The sequence below is a fragment of the Leptinotarsa decemlineata genome, unplaced genomic scaffold (genome assembly GCF_025532065.1).
Source record: "Leptinotarsa decemlineata unplaced genomic scaffold, Ldec_3_MD MMD2_P_RNA_scaffold_9, whole genome shotgun sequence".
In the NCBI taxonomy this organism is placed as follows: domain Eukaryota; kingdom Metazoa; phylum Arthropoda; class Insecta; order Coleoptera; family Chrysomelidae; genus Leptinotarsa; species Leptinotarsa decemlineata.
Window position 1 is genome coordinate 14,848,855 of NW_027412536.1, and position 20,988 is coordinate 14,869,842.

The 20,988-nt window shown below is 32.5% G+C and overlaps 1 protein-coding gene and 1 long non-coding RNA gene across 2 annotated transcripts; one reads left to right on the top strand and one right to left on the bottom strand.

The window, feature by feature from the left end:
- The first annotated feature begins 740 nt into the window (after positions 1 to 740).
- LOC111502453 (BRCA1-associated protein) lies at positions 741 to 19,955 on the top strand. The gene is made up of 10 exons (XM_023156537.2): positions 741 to 912; positions 963 to 1,230; positions 1,288 to 1,452; positions 8,069 to 8,244; positions 13,705 to 13,927; positions 14,014 to 14,105; positions 18,623 to 18,806; positions 19,167 to 19,316; positions 19,371 to 19,566; positions 19,788 to 19,955. Exons 1-10 carry the CDS (start codon positions 849 to 851, stop codon positions 19,890 to 19,892), a joined length of 1,623 nt encoding a protein of 540 aa, XP_023012305.2. The 5' UTR covers positions 741 to 848; the 3' UTR covers positions 19,893 to 19,955.
- On the bottom strand, positions 16,234 to 20,963 carry LOC141480549 (uncharacterized). The gene is made up of 2 exons (XR_012464418.1): positions 20,414 to 20,963; positions 16,234 to 17,275 (listed from the first exon to the last, which is right to left on the bottom strand). It is a non-coding gene; the product is annotated as an uncharacterized lncRNA (long non-coding RNA).
- Positions 20,964 to 20,988: the final 25 nt, after the last annotated feature.

A 20,988-nucleotide genomic window follows, 5' to 3' on the forward strand; every position in this document is an offset into this window, starting at 1 on the left:
TGAAATATTAGGTCTTAGTTTTAGTTAATTTGCGTGAAAACTTGAATGTAATTCCGTTATTTTCATTAAAAATATTTACGCTATTTGTTTTTTTTTCATCTGGCGGCACTTTATTGTTGAAATCATAAAAAAATATTCTCATGGCTATATTTGTTGATATAGGGTGTTTTTTGTAACTGTTAGCTGTGTGAGTTTTCGAATTTTTGAGTTGTCATAACTTTGTTGATAATGAATATTTTTCCATGAAATTTTGGTCACACCTGTTTAGAGGCACTCTGAATCCAGTGGCACAGTGATTTTTTCAATAAAAAAATCGCTAATAAAAAAATCCCGATTTTCGACTAAGAAAAAATATCGTAGTATGCCCTGAAACTTTAATAAACATTTCAAATTTTGTCCCAAGGTAGACCTTGTAGTACTTGACATTTCAAAAAGAAAATTATTAAAATCGGTTTACAACTTCAAATTTTAGGGGAGTGTTTCCATTAAAAATGGGTCACACTGTATAAAAATAATTCCAGGAACATAAAAATTAACAATGATCAGATGTGACCTTCATTTCGAAATGAGAAATATGGGAATCACAAACGCCGTGCTGCTCATAAAGTTTGAATACTCGAATTTTTTAGCAGTAAAAACTGTGAAGTTTCACTGATTCTGCAGTGATTACTCTTGGGATTCGTACATGCATAATCTGTGGTACTGTGACAAGGCACCGTAAAATAAACACAGAACATCAAACTACGAAATTACTGAAGTGTCAATTAAGCAAATAAATGTTTTTGTAAAATTTGATTGATTCTAAGAAATAAATGAAAAAAGAAAATTGTTGATGATTTGTTCAAACTATGTCGGATCTCGTAGCGAAATGCGTTTTGAGAGTGGAAGTCAACGAAGTGACTGATGGATCAGGTAGGATTGATTGAAATAATTTCAAAACACTTCTAAATCTCATTTTCAAGAACCCAAGGGTGCTGAAGCTTTACTAAATACAGATTCCAAACAAAAAAATAGGGGTCAAAGACAACTTCGAGATATAAGTGTAGAAACATTCCCCAGCTCCTTAGAGAGCCCCAAAGATGATTGGGGAATTCTTCCTAAGTACTCCCGGGAAGTTACACCTATTGGGGAAGTGGAAGATGCAATTGAAGGAAAGGTTGAAATAGGTTTTTTCAGTGGCAATCCATTTGTGGAAATTACCAAAGGCATACTGCATCTTTACAAGGAAGAGTAGGTATTATAATTGTAGTAAACTTGTATACTGACATTCACATATGTTTTTTGTAGTGTGTTAAGTAGCAGGAAAGAAGCACTTACCTTATGCTTATTAGGAGTTCCAACAACAATGACATGTCATGACTTGTTGGCATTTACAGCTCCGTGTCATTGTGATATTAGCCACATAAGGGTGTTGCGAGACTCTATGCCAAATCAGTATATGGCACTGTTGACGTAAGTAATTGATAAGTTGATTTTAGATACAGGTTACACATTTAAAAATAATGGTTGCCTGCACTGCTATCACCAGTTTGAAAGATTTACACTATTAGCTGCTCAATATTCACTGAAAATCATTACAGAATTCAGAGATACTGAATTCATTGGGAGAAAGAAAGAAAAGGAAAATTACTACAATAAAAATTCTTCATAAAGATATCTGGGGCATACACAGACGTTTTTTTCAGATATAAACTGGAAGAAAAAACCCTTTTAAAACAACTACTTCCACATTAACATTGAATTACACAAATATAACTTTTACCTATTCAATTTGTACTACCGATAAACATTTGTTATGGAATTGAAACAGATATCATTCATAGGCATGTTATACAATGTGATATATATTTTTTTAATGATGGAGAAGTAGAAAGTAATAAATATATTTCTAAAAAATTTAATCTAAAAATATTCCCTTTTCTATTCAACTGAATAACTGTGACACTGCCTTTCTCCAAAGGTGTCACACAAAATAGGAAGATTACCGAGGTGAAAAAACGTCCATCCACTCCAAATGACAAAATTCCTCTTGAAAATCAAGGGGTGTACAGCATTGCATGTGGGGACTGTAACCAACACACTAAAATATGGAAGACCAGAAAAATCAGCAGTCCCCCATCATATTTTGCAACAAAACCATTCCATAGACTTTAGTTCATTTAGATTAGTTAAACAAGTTAACAAAAACAGATATCATATGAGAGTGTAGAAATAAGTAAACATAATAATATTATGAATAACGATGGTGGACCAATACCTAATAGTATACTATGTAGCTTGTTGAAATGATATTTAATTTATCAGATTTACCTGACTATTAGATAAAATAACATTGTAAGATTAAATGAAACAAATAAGACACAGGTACCTAACAGAGGTATCTATGGTATAAATAAGGACAACATTGTATCTATATTTAGTTTAATCTTCGTCTTAAAGATGATCACTTGGTGATCGAAACACGTGTCGAGGTGTTGAAAATAACAGTTTGGTTTTGCGATAAAACTCCATTAATATTCATTACTACACCAAAGGTTCCGAACAGTGCATCAACTGTTAAATAAGATGTTCAGAATACAATCCACCAGTCTTTTGACAATAAGCAAGTCTACGGACACATCCCTCTTGCACATTATGAGAAACTTATGGAATAATTCTGCTAATTTCGACCCTGATTTGATTTTCCAACTTCTCTGAATTTTACATAGCGTTTCGATTTCAAATAACTACACAGGAAAAAGTGTAATGGCTTCAGATCTGGAGATCTTGGGGGCCAAACAATTGTGTGCCTATCAATCTACTTTCTAGAAAAACAGTTATTTAGAAACTCGAAAATATCATGTGCATAGTATAGGGATACACCATCATGTTGCATCCATATTCCTACTTTCATATGGTAAGTTTGGATTGTTGGTGGTTGGAAATATATTGGCATGCGGCTTGCAAGGCATTCGCAAGCCTTTCTCATTGTTGTAACATTGTACAAATTTGCTCGGGGTAGTCTGGGCTTGCGCTCCTCTCATCATACCTTGAAAGTCAGAAGAGTATCTATATGGACCAATGGTTCCTTTCCGGGTTTGAATAGTTCGTATATCTCATACTTGACTTTTTATACAGTTTTTTCTGTATAATGTATGAAAAACAATCACAAATACTGCGTTAAAAAGTATATATTCTGAGTGAAGAAGGTTTTGAAAGTAAAGTAGGGCTACTTCAAGTGAGACCTTATGGAAATTTTCATTTCTATTGGACAAGGAGATAAAACCAGAACTTAGCAAGAGGCACGTGACTTGCTTAATGCGAAGTATCCACATAGACATATCACTCGTTCAACAATTGGTAAGATTGAAAAAAAAAATAGAAAAGTTGGTCATGTCAAGCATATTCTGGATGATGAACGTCGTAAAAAAGAAAATAATATTAAAAACTATTTAAACAATAGAAAACAGAAAGTCCCTTTTAAAGATGCACTATCAAATGAAAAAGACATTGATGTAGGTGTTCCCCAAGGTAGCGTTCTGGGCCCACTTCTTTTTGTTTTATATTTGAACGATATTGAACTTTTTGTTGAAGCTGAATTCATAAACCTATTTGCTGATGATACGTTGCTTATATGTAGTGATATGAATTTAGATAGAGCTATTCACAAAATGGACAGGATTTTAGGAACGGTAAATGAGTATTTATGCACTAACAAATTAAAGTTAAACTAAACAAAAGCAATGATATTCACCATGAAATATAAATACAGTTCTCTAGATATGAATGGTATAAACTTCAATATCAATAACAAAAAAATTGAAGTTGTGTCATCAGTCAAATACCTTGGTTCTCCATTGGATAATTTTTTAAATTTTGACAATCACTTTGAATATATTCATAAGAGAATATCGAAAAAACTATATTTTTTCAGTAGAATAGCACAAAATTTGTCAATGCAGTCCAAAGTAACAGTTAACAATACCATTATTCAACCACACTTTGATTATTGTGCGTCATTATTATTTTTATTTAACCTCAATAAATTAAATATGCTACATAAACTACAAATTCGAGTGATGAGAGTAATCTTGAAAACAAATCGCCGTACTCCCATAAAAACTATGCTTGATTGTTTGAATTGGTTATCAGTTGAAAGTAGACTACTATTTTATAATGACTCTATACTAAAACCAATGATGATTGAGAGTAGAAGTAAGCCCAGTTGACTGCAAATCGGGGGCGTGCTTATTAATTTTTGAGAGGGTTGAGAATGAAAGAAAAATTCTTAGTACAATTAGTTAAAATATTCATACGCATTTTTTATTTATTTCATTAAAACTTTGCAATATCGTAATTTACCTAATCGTTGTAGTCATTAGGTGGGCCTTATGAAAACGGAGTAATAATCGTGGTAGTTATAGTAGGCACCAAATAAATTAACAATATTAATAAAAAGCACAATATATATATATATATATATATATATATATATATATATATATATATATATATATATATATATATATATATAAACAGAGATATAAATATTAACGAGTGTGTATGATATAAATCAAAAGGGAAAATTCGTGACAGAACACTCGAAAAATAGGGGCAAACTGCGGACACGTGTTTCTGGCTATTGGCCTCATCAGCGCGGTGCAGCCAATTTCAAAGATGGACAACAACTGGTTACCAAAAATGAAAAACTTCACATATGCACGGTGTCACCAACAGGAGCTAACCGCACATTTGTGGTTTCAATTAGAAGACCTAGAATTCCCAGGCATCATCTAACATCACCACGTAGGCAGCTATAGCTACCTGCGTGACTTCCGGGTCCAGGATATAAATACAGAGATATAAATATTAACGAGTGTGTATGATATAAATCAAAAGGGGAAAATTCGTGGACAGAACACTCGAAAAATAGGGGCAAACCGCGGACACGTGTTTCTGGCTATTGGCCTCATCAGCGCGGTGCAGCCAATTGCAAAGATGGACAACAACTGGTTACCAAAAATGAAAAACTTCACATATATATATATATATATATATATATATATATATATATATATATATATATATATATATATATATATATATATATAATATATATATATATATATATATATATATATATATATATATAACTTTTTTTCACTATTGGGTTGCAGCAATTGATAAGTGAACTCTTTATAACTATTCTCAAGCTTTCGAGTAACTTAAACTCATCGTCAGGGGTACTAGAAAATACAAATTACAAATTTTTGATAATAGAATATAATATAAATGTAAATGTACAAATTTTCGTCTAATCTTCAACCTCAGATTCGTCACTGTTGCTACCGCTATCATCAAAGTGAATTATGATTGGTTCAATATTGTGTTCAATACGGTTGTCTACGTCCCACATTTTTTGCTCTTCTTTTAAAACATGCTGCATGCATTTCTTCCAGTCTTCTGCAGAAACAGTTCGAATAGCTTCTTGTAGGTGATGTTGCACGTCCACTAATTTAAATGTTCTGTTTTCTCGTGCCACATATCCTTTTACTTGCGCCCAGATTAATTCTATTGGGTTTGATAGTCGCCTGTTTTCTTAGATTTAAATATTAATTCACCATTTGGTAAAAATCCACTGTCGCTTCCTATATGCATAACTATCAGACGACTACCTTTTCCAGATGGCTGTTTTAACCCAACTGACAAACCTTCATTAAAGGCTTGTCGTGCACTTGTTATATTACCATCCTGCCATACTTTTTTGACCGTATGTCCTTGGTTAACCCATGTCTCGTCCATGAAGTACAATTTTTTTTTGAATTTCCGAAATTCGTCAATTTTTCTCAGATAGTTTCTTCTCCATGCTATTATTTCTTGACGTTCAATGAGAATGCTTTTCCTGTCAACTTTTCCGTACGTAAATTTCATTTCGTGTACAAGTTTCCTAAAAGTTTCTTTATCCATTTTTGGGAACAATTCATGATCGCTAAGTGCCTCCAGAACTGTTTGTAGTGTGGGCAGCTCATTTCTGAAAAAGAAACTGTGAATAGTTCTGCGTATACTGGTTTTGGCTTCTTCATCAACTGTGATTTTTTTTCGTCCGCTACTAGTTTTTGGCGTTTGTACGTCCCCATGAATTTCTGCTTCTCTTAGTATTTTGTAAATCAATGATTTTGGTACACACCGTATAATCAGAGCACATATCAACTAATTTATCTTTTGTAATTGTGGAACTTAATGATGTAGAAATACCCGGTTGGTTATTCGGAGGTACACACGTACAATTACAGCACATATGCACAAAGTCATCTTTTGGTGGCTGATGATCTCTTTCAAGACAGTGAAATACTCGCAGTACAATTTGTTTTTCTCTTACTGACCGAGACTCCGACCGTTTTACCTTTTTCGACGTGGAAGGCCCGACCATGTCTCCCATTTTTTGAGTAGTTTGAGAACGGTGTAGAAATATAATTATGTAACGCTTAAACAGTTATTAGCACTATTATTTTCACCAATTGTTATCACAACACGTCGATTGCTGACTAACTTAACTGTAAAACGTACAATTCACGCTGTATAATTCACAAACCAATGATACGCTCATGGCTGCAAGTACATTAGTGAGGACTGCAACGATGAGATGGAAGTTACGGTAAAGTGACAAAGACAGAAATATCCTTGCGTACAGCGTTGCCACTAGTTGTAATAAATATCTAACACTATACAGAAAATAATGAATTTTAACTGATCAGTAATCAGGAAATGTATAAGTATTACTTATTACAAGCTCATTACTGATTTTTGTCATAAATAATACCTTTTAATCGTACTAGTATTGTGTATTATCAATAATTTGCCACAACCTACAACTCTACTGCTTACTATATTTTGATTCTGCTATAAACTGGTAACGTAAAATTTAGATATGACAACGCGCTTTACTCTCAATCATTATTGGTTTTACTATAGTATACAAAATTGTAAATGGAATAGCACCAGAATATTTTAAAGACTAAATCAAATTCAATAAAAACATTCATAATTATAATACAAGAAATTTCAATAGTATACATATAAACAGACCGGCATTCGGAAGTACCATGAATTCGTTATTTTCTAAAGGCTTCCACGAGTTCAATGAATTTTTTAAGGGCTTCAATGAATTACCGGAAGAAATAAAAAAATATTCATTTTAAACGATTTCAAAAGAGTACTTAAAGAATGTTCAACATATGATACTGAAATCTTTATATGTAATGTTCATTATCTGGATACATGCTAGTTTAAATCTCAAATTGTTTAAATTTAAAATTTGTTGCATACATTTTTTTTATATTGCATTGTGCTAGTGTATTACATTCATAGATATGTATATTAGGTTTTCTGTTTCAATAAAGATTATTATTATTGATGTTTTAGTGTAGAGGATAATCACCACATTAATTAATGACAATTTGTATCAGATAATGGCATATCTGTATTACCTATTCTGAAACTAGATGAGTATCATCTGTACAAAGTACAACTGAATGAAGATGATTTTAATCGCCGTATGGCATTCTGCCAAATGAAATTGGTAGAATTACCCCAGTAGTTATTCGCAATGTGCAAGAGGAATGTATCCGTAAATTTGCTTATTGTCATGAGACTGGTGGATAACAGTTTGAACATCTCATTCAACTGTTGTATTTTATTGGATATAAAGTTATTCTCCCACTGAAATAAAATAAATTTTTGGTTACCCAGTACAAAGTCATCAAATTAATGATCATCACTGAATGCAGTATTGAAAGACCTTTCTGATGAAGTATCACAAGACTTATATTTAGATTTAAAAAATCACCAATGACGTTACTATGCCAAAACCAGTGACATAATATCTTAGAATATACACTTAAAAATCGGCATTCAAAAATAAAAATCGACCTATTTCATAATTTTTATCAAAAGTACAATGCTTTGCAATTAACGATTTTGTTGCATAATTCAGCCACTCACTTATGTGCAAAATGCCATCTTAAATTTTGCCTAAATTGTAATACATAAAACCTTTCGTTTGTGATTACACCTATATGAAATATTTCAGATTCAGGAACCATGATGCTGCAATGGAGTTTTATTTAACTTTTAACGGAGCACCTTTCAGTAGTCTTGAACCAGACAGTATATGTCGAATAGTATGGGTGTCCAATGTTGAATGGGCCCATGATGGTTTGCCACCACCAGGCCACACAGAATTGCCAATTTGTCCAGTTTGTCTTGGTAAACATGTAGTTTATTAGCTATTTTTCTTTCCTAAGTCTGTAATATGTGGACTGTTCAAAAAATAAAGTGAATGTTCAAATTTCGCGGGCTACGTACATTCGATTAGCGTTTTTTCAATTGTTTTATGTTGGTACATTCTTCTCGAACATATGATCACAGATTCAGCTGTTTAGCAGGTTTAGTTCATTGATGAGAGGCATAAAAGTTAGAAGTGTTTTGTGTGTTTGTGGATTTTCTGATATCTAAAAAATGGATCAAAGAATTTGCATCATTTTGTGTAAAAAATGAAATCAATTGATCAAAAACACTTGGAATGTTGACAGTGGCATACGGTGATTGTACTCAGAGTTATAAAAATGTATACAAGTAGTACAAGCTTTTCCCAGAAGATCGAGAAGATGTAAATGACGACACTCGTATCCATTTTTCTCTATATTTTGAATTGTATAGTCTATAAGTATGTTTATCTCAGTGCTTTTACTCATTTTCATGTGCTTGAACAGGGCCGTAGCGAAAAGAAATACCGGGGGGGGGAATCCAAATTTTCCCAACTCCACCAGCAAAATTTCCCAACTTTCGAAAAAATGAAAGCCGAGGGATTAGTTACTACTATAATATATTAATTTTCTTATTTAGCTATCCAAAGATTGGCTGAATGCTTATGCCCGTTAGGGTATGCACAAACAAAAATAAATTTTGTTAATTATAAAAATAATAATGGGAATGTTTCTTCTTTGGACCAAGGTCCTTGGTCTTCCACCAAATCCACCATGCATAGAAATATTCAATACACATGAAAGGAAACAACACTTAAATAATATTGTGCTTATTGTTTTCTACTATTATTTTTTCTATCTTCACGGCCCGAAATTTCCCAACTTTTCCAAGTCGAAAAAACAGCGAAAAGTTGGGAATTTTGTAGAATTGTCACTTCAAAATTTGTGGACTCTTCAGGACTGTTCTCTTACTTGGGAGAAGTTAAACTTTTTTGAAGTTTTCAAACTCAGAATTTCAAAGTAGGTATGGTATCTCCAAGTTATGCATGTTGAGAAATCAAAACCTTCTCCCTTATTTTTTCAATTTTCATTAGTTTTTTTAATATTTTTTTCTATCTTCACGGCCCAAAATTTCCCAACTTTCTCCCAAGTCGAAAAAGCAGGGGGGGAGGCTCCCCCCATTCCTCCCCATGGCGACGGCCCTGTGCTTGAATTCACTTTGAGTCGCAATGTGAATTAGTTTATACCAGATGATATAAAATAGCACTTGACTTTTATTGCTCCCCATATAGACCTTTTCATCATAAGACGAGCGCAAGCTTTGCCGTCATATTGAAATGGCGGTAATTCAAAACATTCATACTGATTTAATCAACAATGGCTGGGCAAAGAATATTATCTCTACAAACAATAAATGATTGCAAAAAAACCATTGATGGTGCTTCACTTGTTTATAATTCAGTTGAGGCTCATAATTGTGAACAATTAAAAAGGTGGTTAAAAAGTCATGGGCGTCCGCAAAAAGGAAAAAAAGTGAACTGATTGAGAGGTTAGGTATCAGCATTTGTTTACTACCTAAAAACATATAAAAAAATAGTATTTACGGTTTTATTCTTATGAATAATGCAAATTTATTTGATGTAATTGAAAATATATTTCAGTTGACAAGAGTATTACTTATGGAACTAATAAATAAATCAAGCCATTAATATTTTGAGGCTGTACAAATGACATTATTAATTAGACAAATATGTAAAAACTGAATTGAATATGTTTAGTCATTTTTATTAGTGGGAAATATTTAATACAACATAATATATATGAAATTTACAGTAAAAAATGCAATAAGGAATAATGTACGTATGTTGAAATTCCTGATAGCTTAAAGGATCAGGGTTTTGTTCAGTTGGACCACTTTCTCCAAAGAAATGTAGTGAGCAAATATATACATATAAGTATCTTTGGTAACATAATCAATAGATTTAACTTCGGTCACTCCTGCCACATTTTTTCATCCATAATTCACATTTCGCACATGCTTTAATATGTAATTTGCTTGATGATTTGATTATTTTTTTTGCGATGTTCAAGACAAGGCTTTGGAAAATTTAATAGTATGTGTTGGTATTGAATGATTTGTATCGTGTATCACTTTTACATACTCCATAACAACACCGTTTTGTTGTTCCTTTTCGTACAAATAACATAATTATAATGGAGTATAAACATTTTTTTCTGATTATTTTGACTTACTACTTTATTTTTTTCTCTTTTTTGCAATTAATAAACGTCAATTTATATTTTAATTTTCAAAACATGAGTTGCGGGCTCTTTAACATGGTTGTTTACAAAAAACAGTACGAAAAAGATGGCTGATACTGACGCATGCGCACAAAAAATTGTGATGAAAAGGCCTATAGGCAACTTTTGTCTAATTTAAACAAACTTGTCTTATGATAGAGCAATAGAGGAATAGTGTATATAGTCATTTACTTTGTGAGTAGATGAAAATCTGAGATTCAGTATAAATATAATTGATGGAATTTGAATGGTATAGATATGGTTCCCAAAGTGTTCAGATAAGTTGTTTAAAAGAAAATATAAAAATAAAATAAAAAAAATTAAAATCAGTTCAAAATATATTTTAATAAATGTATTTTTATTAGTGATATTTTCTTTATATATTTGTTCAAGTTATAGTCTATTTCAAAAGAGTGTAGAGTAATAAAATCTCATTAAGTATTCAAAAGCGCTACAGGGTGATCCGTCAATAAATTCTGTCACTTCCCTAGTCCGCATTGCAAAATTATGTCGTTTCATAAAGAGCAGGTAGGTATCACCCTGTTTTAAGGGATTTGTCCATTGTTATCGACGGATAAATACTGAGCCAGAGGCGCGCTAGTGGGATAATTGCCAAAAGAATATGCATTCATAAAAATTATATTAAAGGAAATAAAAATTTAATACAGCAGAACAGTGTTATTAAAAAAATATAAAATGTAACAATAAAATATATACGAACTGAAATCGGGAAATACTCACAAACACACACGAACGAACTTTACGTATTGAAACACTTGTGGGAACTTTAAATCAATTTATTCACAAAAACGACAAGAACTTTACTGGATACGTTATTACAATTTGACACTTGAACAATACTAAAACTGTGAACTTCCCTTAACGTTTAACAACACTCTATTTATACCCTAATTGAATGTTCTAGAGATTACTAGGTACAATTTTCGAGAACCTTCCGAGAAAATAATTATTCAGACTACCCTTAATTCTAAACCCTAACCTAAGCAAAAGTGTCACTGTCACTGATACACTGGTCTCTGTCCAGATTGCTTATCCCGCTACAGTATATTTACAATTCAATTAAATTATTCTACATCAGTATAGTCTTCATCCGAAGAACTGTCATCATATCCTTTAACTTGTGCCCATATAAGTTCTATAGGATTTAATTCGCAATGATATGGCGGTAGGCGCAGCACAGTTACTTTATACTTTTCTGCTACATCTTCTACGGCATATTTCATGAAGCGAGATTTATGTTGTTTTACTATGGCTAGTAGTTCCTTCTTTACTGAATTCGTCTCAAACTGAATACCTTTATTTGACAGCCAGTTAATAATTTATTGCTTTCTCCAAGCTGAAGTTGGTACCTTCTCTAAGCGCCTTGAATGGTAGCTTGCATTATCCATAACCACGACCGAATCAGCTGAAAGAAATTTTAACATTTCCCCGAAGTAGTCTTCGAAGACATCCGAATTCATGTCCTCATGATAATCTCCCGTCCGGCACGACTCAAAGCTTAACAAACCTTCTTTTAAAAATCCGTCTTCGCTTCCAATGTGAGCAATTATAAGCCTCTTCCCTTTTCCCGAAGGCACTTTAATACCCGTCGAAAGGCCTTCTATGAAAGCTTGGCGAGAACTTGTTATATTTTTATCTTGCCACATTTTTTTGACTATATAACCTTCGTTTATCCACGTCTCATCAAGATAAAAAATTTTCTTTTGCTCTCTGCGGTACTGCTTTATAGTTGTCAAATATTTTCGTCTCCAGCAAACAATTTCATCACTTTCCAGTAATAGTGCCTTTCGATTGTGCTTTTTCCAGGCAAAATTCATACTTTTTAAAGTTTTCCATAAAAGTTTTCTGGATATCAAAGGAATATCGTTATCTTGGCTTATCTCGATAAATATTTTTTCAAGAGTGGGTATTTCCTTTTTAAAATAAAACGAATGAACTTTTCTTCGAATGTCACATTTGGTGTCTTCATCTAAGATTTTTATTGGTCTTCCTGATTTTCTCTTGCATGGACTTACCTGGCCTGATATCTTTCTTTCTCGCAATAATTTAAAAATCGTGGACTGTCCAATTCCAGTCATTCGGGCACATCGCTCAACACTTTCTTGCACAGACAAACTAGGGTGATCGTGTTTTATGCAATCATATACATTTAAAATTATAACTTTTTCGCAAACAGATAGCGGAGAATTTTTTACACTTCTTTTCTTTGGAGTAAATGTCCCCATTTTATAACTTTTTCACTATTTCTATATCACAATATCACTGTACGTTTAATTGGTGTAGTAACAATTACTATTATAACTCGAATGTTTAAGACACCATTACAATATATTTAAACCTTTTTTCTTAATTACCTGGGTTTAATAGGTATTGCATGATTGGTGGGCAGGGTCAAAAAGGGATTATTATAATGACATGGCACCTCGGAACTAAGTGTTAACCCTTTTTTGAGAAATCATGCTCAAGTATATGAACCCAAATTGCATATTAAATAAGTTTACAAGAACCACTAAAATTAATCTTAATCTTTTTTAAGAAATTTTACTTACCTAAATACATGTAGGTACTTAGTTTTAGACCAAATTACTTCCCAAAAATGGCCTTTTATTATTATCTATGTCTGTAATTTTTAATTTACTTTAATTATTAAGTTTAATAATCCTAAGATTTGCCTACGCCCATGGACGACAACGAAATTCAGGCAAATTTTATGACACTTCATGATTTATTACTCTACACTCTTTTGAAATAGACTATAAATACTGAAAATATTGAAAAGTTCAGTATGGAAAAGTCAGATTACATATTTTTTGAAAATAACATTATTATTGAAATGTAATAAAAATCAAAAAAGTTGAATCTGGAAAGAGAGAAAAGTGAAATATGTATTTTTTTCTTCTCTTCAATAAAATCAATCAATCATTTCAGTATCAAACTACTTTCACTTGACTTTTTTCTTTTCTAGAATTCAAATTTTGAAATTTTCAAACAAATGAAACTGAACTCTTCAATATTCACCATAAGAAAGGATTTTCTAGGTTATTGTGAAGTTATTGGGATTCAACTAATTTGATGAAATGTTGTCTCATTTATTAGAGTGTTTTTAAACAAATGAAATGATTGGAAAAACATGTTTCAGAACGAATGGATGAATCAGTTGATGGTGTATTGACTATTCTTTGTAATCATGCGTTTCATGCCAGCTGCTTGGAAAAATGGGGCGATTTGACTTGCCCCGTCTGCCGATGTGTTCAAAGCCCAGAACAGGCTGCAACCTCTGAATGTGAACAATGCGGATCTACAGCTCCCTCACCTGATTCTCTTTGGATTTGTCTCATTTGTGGGCATGTTGGTTGTGGAAGGTAATACATTATTTTTTCAATAGTCAACATGACCTTGTCGTATTTTTCAAAATTTCAATATACTCGTAATAATGGTTTTATTGCAGATATCAAGGTGGCCATGCCGCTTCACATTATAGGGAATCTGGGCATTGCTATGCTCTTCAATTGGGCTCTCATAGAGTTTGGGATTATAAAGGTACTTTTTCTTTGATTGGTTTGAGTAATATGATAAATATATCCGTATTAATCCGTACACTAATATAATTACTCAAAAATACAATATAATTTTTCTCTATTAGAACTATTAATGGCAAGTTTGACACCTCATAAACATGTTAGGCAGCCAGCTATCACAATCCAAATGTGAAAACTCCTGTAAAACTTGTAAAGTCCAAAGTGGAGTTTTTTCCCAACACCAAATCGTTATTTTTAACACCTCGATACGTGTTTCGATCACCAAGTGATCATCTTCAAAGAGGAAAATTGAACTAGTAACTAACACGAAGCTAACTCTATGCTATAGATATCCCATACAGGTAAACCATCCAGGTATACCCACCTAAAATAATTTTTACAATTTTGCCTGATCTATTATTTTACAATATATGTTTAACTGTTATAGCTGTATATAAAACAATTTTCAACTATATAAAAAATTTATTTTTTATATTTTATTTTTGCAAAGTGTCCTTATGTAGTAATCAGTAAACCCAGTAACATTATTTTAACAAGATGTATAGTATGTTCTTTGGTATAGGTCCGTCGTCGTTATTCATAATATTATTGTGTTTACTTATTTCTACACTCTCATAGGCATCTAGTTGCCTGTTGTTGTTAACTTGTCTAACTAATCTTAATGAACAGAAGTGTATGGAGTGGTTTTGTTGCAAAATATGCAAAATATGATGGGCGACTGCTGATTTTTCAGGTCTTCCATATTTTAAGTGTGCTATGTGTTCCTTATATCTTACTTTAATAGATCTTTTTGTCTGTCCATAATATTTTGCATCGCAGTCCTTACATTCAATTTCGTAAATTCCAGACTTTTCCGAATTCTCGACTTTGTCTTTTGGACTTCCCAAAAGGCTCTATAGTGTATGACTTGTTTTGAAAACCACCTTCATACCTAGTTCCTTGAAAATCTTTCCAAAGTTCTTCGTATATTGGTGGTATGGAACTGAGATGTATTTATCTTGGTTTTTGTCCTTTCTGAAAGTCGAGATTTCGTTCATTCTTAACCTAAACTTCTTCCTTATTATGTCATCTACAATACCCCCTGAGAAACCGTTAGTGGCTGCTATTCCTGTCTTTCTTTTGTGAACCTATCATGTGTTAGAGGGAAAGTCAAAAGACGATGCACCAAAAAATTCAACCCAGCACGTTTGTGCTGTCCACAGTGATGTGAACTGTCAGGAATATACCTGTACGTGCTTGTTTCTTTTCTAAATATATCGTATTCTAACCCTCCATCTTTGCTCCTCATTACCAAAACGTCAAGAAATGGTAGTTGTCCCTTACTTTCTAACTCGTACGTGAATTTTATTGATTTTTATTTGATTGATTTGGTTTGATTGATTTTTTATTAAAAAAAAAGTTAACTAGTTTAGTAATTCCATAATTTTTCTGAAGAAAGGTTGGTCGGGTAGTTTAGGTCCAAAGTGAGTGGGTCTATTCGACCCTTCACCGCAACCCGCAAGGGTTGCATCGATGTACGCCATTGAGGTGTTTCATATAAGTAAAATTTTATCCTTTTCATTTACTATTGGGTTGTTTCGAAAGTTTTTCCGTTTTTATGAATCTACTGTTAAATTTTAGTGAATACTCATTTGATTTAATCGAAATAAGCGCCATTTGAGTCAGTGCACTTTTGCCAACACAACATAAAAATTTGTACTCGATGAATGCCGTTTTTGCCTGATCCTGATTGGCGAATGTCCTACCAGTGAGAAAGTTATCGAAGTGCTTGAAAAAATGATACTCTGTTGGCGAGAGGCCTGAGGCAGAACTTCGACGCTCAATTCAATTAATTTTTGGACGCTGATTTGTGAAACCAGCAGATGGGCGTTATCGTGGAGTAGGATCGGACCTCTTCTGCCCACCATTATAGTAGTAGTAGAAGTACTTTATTTATTTAGGTTACCTCAATGTACAAACGTTCTTTAAAATATAATACATAATGTAAGTGTAAGTACAAAGTAATAATACAAAATATATAGTTACTTTAAAAAATCAATATGATAACATCAATGATTTATGAAAGTTGAATAAATGAACATGAGAAGTAGAAATGGAAAAAATAATAAGGATGTCACAAAAAATAAATAAATAGATAAAACTTTAATGAGTATAGATACAGATGCACTCATACACATATATTAAAATTTATTATGTTTTTGATATGCTGCAATAATGCTTGTTTGAAAGTGTGAATATTTTTGTTGTTTCTCAAAAAAAAACAGTTTATTAAATTCCCCCAGTCCTCTCAAAAACAGTGTCTGCTGCTGCTGATGCAATTTTCGGTACATTCGGATGTTTGGCCTGGTTGCAGAAAGTTATAGTGACCATGGTCTTTTTTTGGTGGGTTTTCGCCTTTGGGAAGTGCTTGGGTGTCCTCGGTGTCCAGCCACTGTCTTGAACGTCTCCTGTTGTCATAGAGGATCCACTTTTCATCACACGTGATGATCCGATCCAATATAATATAATCCAATGTAATATAAGAAATAAGTTTGTAAACACATTCAGTTCATTATTGCCATGGTAAACATTTTAGATATTTACTGGAATAAACTGGAGTGAGTTATAAATACTTTTTTTCTTAAAATCATGATATTTATTGTTTGGCAGATTATTAAAACAAATTAAAAATTGTTGAGTACTTAGGAATAGCTGAACCAATTTTCAAAAATATAACAGTGAAGCATAGAGAAATCAATTACCGATCACCACAAGACACCGTTGTTGTTTGAAATAATATGCTAGGGGCGACCTCTCCACTACAAGTGAAGCAAACACTATTGTCTTTCATCAAAAAGTAGTAAAAATAATGTCATTTTCTATAAATTTTGACCAACTTTGATTTCTTGTCCCGTTCTAAAGTTGAAGGGGACTGTTTACGATGCATCTTGAACGAATAAACTGAACAAGCCATACATATCACTGTAAAGAATTAAACAAGTATTTCACCTTATGGAATCGCTTCCATATCGCCTTTTTAGGTTAATTCACAGTGGATGAAGAACAGGAATATTATAAGGGAAAGCGCTGCTAGAAATATTCACTGTTTTTCTACTTCGTAACTGGTGTTTGACTCTTTTGAAATAGTTCTAAACGTTTGGAGATTATAACCAAAGAAGACCACGGCAAAACCTGGAAACCAACCAAAACACGACAGTTCTAAACTAATATCAAATGGATGTATATATACGGATCAAGATTTTTAAAATTTGTGTCCATATTGTTGGTCTATTATTTCAAAATTGCAACTTCAGAATTATTCAAGAGATATGTGAGCTGAAAAATTGCGGGGTTCTTACTTTTATAACTTGTAATCCCAAGCATTTCCTCATATTTAACCCTTAACTGGTAACGTGCCATCTGTGAGACTGCAGCCATTTTTATTTTCGAGGTATTTCTAAAATGGTCTCGCTCTTCTGCGAATCACGCCACCTAATCTATTAGCTATTGGTGCCCCATCTATCATTCAACTGGGAGTAAATTTGGGTAAACGACGTCTGAGAAATATTTAGTATTCAGTTGAGCACAGTCCGTGAGACGGCACGTTTCAGTAAGCATTTCTCGCGACTCAAAGTAATGGCGGGTCCGTCAAAACGGGTACGTTATGAGGATGAAGATTATGATGACACTCTTTTGTGTTGGTATAACGAGACAAATAGTGACTGCCGTGAAATAGATAATGTTTCGGAGGATGAATTTGAAATTTCCGATCATGGCAGTCACAGTGAGTTATCTCAAGGTAGTGATAGTGATGAAAACGCGGAGGAAGAAGAAAATCAAGAAACAACAGGGGGAAAGAATTATTTGTATGGAAAAAATCGCTACAGGTGGTGCACAAATATCTGTGTGTGGAGTGTGTGAAGCCAGTAGGCCTGCAGTGTTCCAAGCCGAAATGCAACAATTGTTCAAACAAGCCTAAAATTCATGACTTGTTTTTTCTTTATAGATACTGCGTTTTGTTCATTGTCAATCATACTATGCATGAAATTAATTTCTTTTGAATGATTTTTAACTTTTTTGTGGATCTTTCCAAAATCACTACCAATTTCCGTTATAGTTGAAAAAGATTATTGGGAAATTATTTTTGATCAAGTTTTTGTTCGTTATTTTATGCAAAAATATTTCAAAAGAATATGTACCTAAGTGTTCATAATATATATTTTGAAAAAAATATTGGAGATTTTTTTTTGCTTCCAAAAAGTGCCAGTCTCACAGGCTGCACGTTACCAGTTGTGTTTCAGAATTTCACGTTACCAGTTAAGGGTTAAAAATGACTTTAATCTTGCTTATGAATTAAGGAAATAGAAATAAATACTGATAATATTAGAGAAAATGGCATTTTGGAACGGTAAATGACATAATTGAGGTAGTAACTTAAATAAAAACATTACTAGGCTATGTGATTATGTTTTCCATAGTTCTTGAGAATATATTTCCAGTTCATATTAACAATTATTAAGTTAAATGTCTTTTTTGCAGGCGATAATTTTGTCCACAGACTTCTGCAAAACAAGGCTGATGGTAAACTTGTGGCATCAGAAGGTCCACCCTCTGAATCGGAATGCGCCCAAGAGAAAGTAGATTCTGTTCAACTAGAGTTCACTTACCTCTTGACATCTCAATTAGAAGAACAGCGTCTTTATTTTGAGGACAAATTATTGAAGTAAGCTTTTTATATTTTTGGATGTCTTCAGACTAATTCAAATACTATTATTACTACAACATTAGGGAAAAATGAAATGATACCGATATCATATATTCAAGATTAAGAACTGTGAAATGCATTATATTTGTTTGAACATCATCCAATACCTTGTACGGGTGTTGTTTTTTACTGACACAACTGTTGTTTACTTGAGAACTTATTTTATAAATTTACATATAATTTAATGAACAAATTCAATCAGTAGTCAAATTGAAAATAGTTCTTTAAAATGTTTGACAAAACTGAATATAACTATCGATGACTTCATTTTCACTCCTTCAAAATATACATCTATTGAATGTTTAAAATGATTTTCAGTTTAGAAAGCCAAATGTTGGAGGAAACCAAACACCTGAGGGATAATGTATACAGCATATCTGAAGAAAATAAACAGCTAAGATCAAAGCTAGTTGCTATTACAAAAGAAAAACAGGCATTGGAGAAGAAAGTAGAGCAGCAGCAAACAAAGTTGAAATTTAGAAATTTACAGTAGGACTCTTGATTTAATGAATTATTTTTCAGACTGACTACAACTCTAAATGATCTAAATGAAGAAAGGCAGTTGGGCAAAGCCCTGAGAAACAATCAACAACAATGGCAATCTAAAATAACTAAATTGGAAGAAAAATATAATGAGTTGAAAGCACACAAGGAGGGAGAAATTAGAGAACTGAAAGAGCAAGTTAGAGATCTGATGTTTTTCATTGATGCTCAAAGGGTGAATATATTTGGTCACTAATTAGTTTTCACAATTTTTATAATTATTTGGAAGATTTGCCTTAGTTTAATGAAAATATATTTGTTATCTAAGGGAAGTAATGGAGTATATAGAAATGTAATTTCTGAAAATTTTGTGAAATGGTTTTATATAAAAATTGAAACTTTTACAAAATATATTTGAAAAATTGCCAACAGGATATATTTAACTTTCTGTTCCAGGTAATTGAGAAATCCGATGAAAGAGAAGATATAGCTGGTGGTACTGTAACTATTGGTGAAGCTCCCCAAACTTCTAAACGCAAAAAAGGAAAAAAGAAATTATAATTATGCTATTAATTTTAACCATTTAGTTTATATTTTCTACTAAAATAAAGGATTTTATCTGTGTCTGTATTATTTCACATTTGTAAATAATATTAACAATGATTATATTTTTAATTCAAATAGATATATTTGAACAATGTTGATTCATGAATCCAATAATTTTGAAGTATAAATGTAGTAATAAAGGAATTTAAATGAAAATAAAGAATCAGTTGAGTTGAAGTGAAGAATAACATTACTTTCAAATGAAATGAGATATCAATTCAAAATATTCACACAGGAAATGATTAGTATGAGTAAGTCTAGAGTGTATAGGGATGAAGTATGCGGATTTTAATCAAGTATCGGCCAGAGTTCTATTCAAGAATTCATTGTCCAATGATACTGAATCATGAAATATAAACAAAAAGTGATAAATGTGAGCCCTTGTTGGATTTATCAGTTATCGAAAGGAAGATTACTGTACTTTTCGAGTTTCCAGTATATGGTGAAGAAATTGAATATATCAGAATCATACATACCATCGCCAGGGGACACGATACTGCCTGCATCATCAAATAATAATGTTGAATTGGATAGCAATATGTTTTGGCACAATTACATTACTGGTAAAACAAAAGCAGTTTCTCATAAACTTGAAATGAGATTTCAAACTAGAAAGTTGAATAGACCTCGTTCAACACTTTGTGAAGTTTTCTTCTTCTCCTGAAGACGCCAACTTGATTGGTTAAACGTGCGTCGAGAAGAGTATCGCATTTCTGGTGATTGGGAAAAGTGTTGTTTTCGCAGTGTGTGCCTGAAAGGAACTTTTGTATGTGAATGATCCATTCATCTTTGTGAAGGTTATTTTGAATTTGATCACTTAAGGGGTACCCAATTATCGAAATTGTGGCGAAAATTTATCCACTGCTGTCTTACAGGAAAATCTGTGAAAACTCAAACAGGGGCTCCATTCATGTCCTGGTATCTTTGTATATAGACTAACCCTGATATTATTAAAACATTACATACTAATAATACATACTATACTATAAATAAAATAAACTGTAAAACACTTATTAACGACGAAATGTTTACCATAGAAACATTAGGGGAA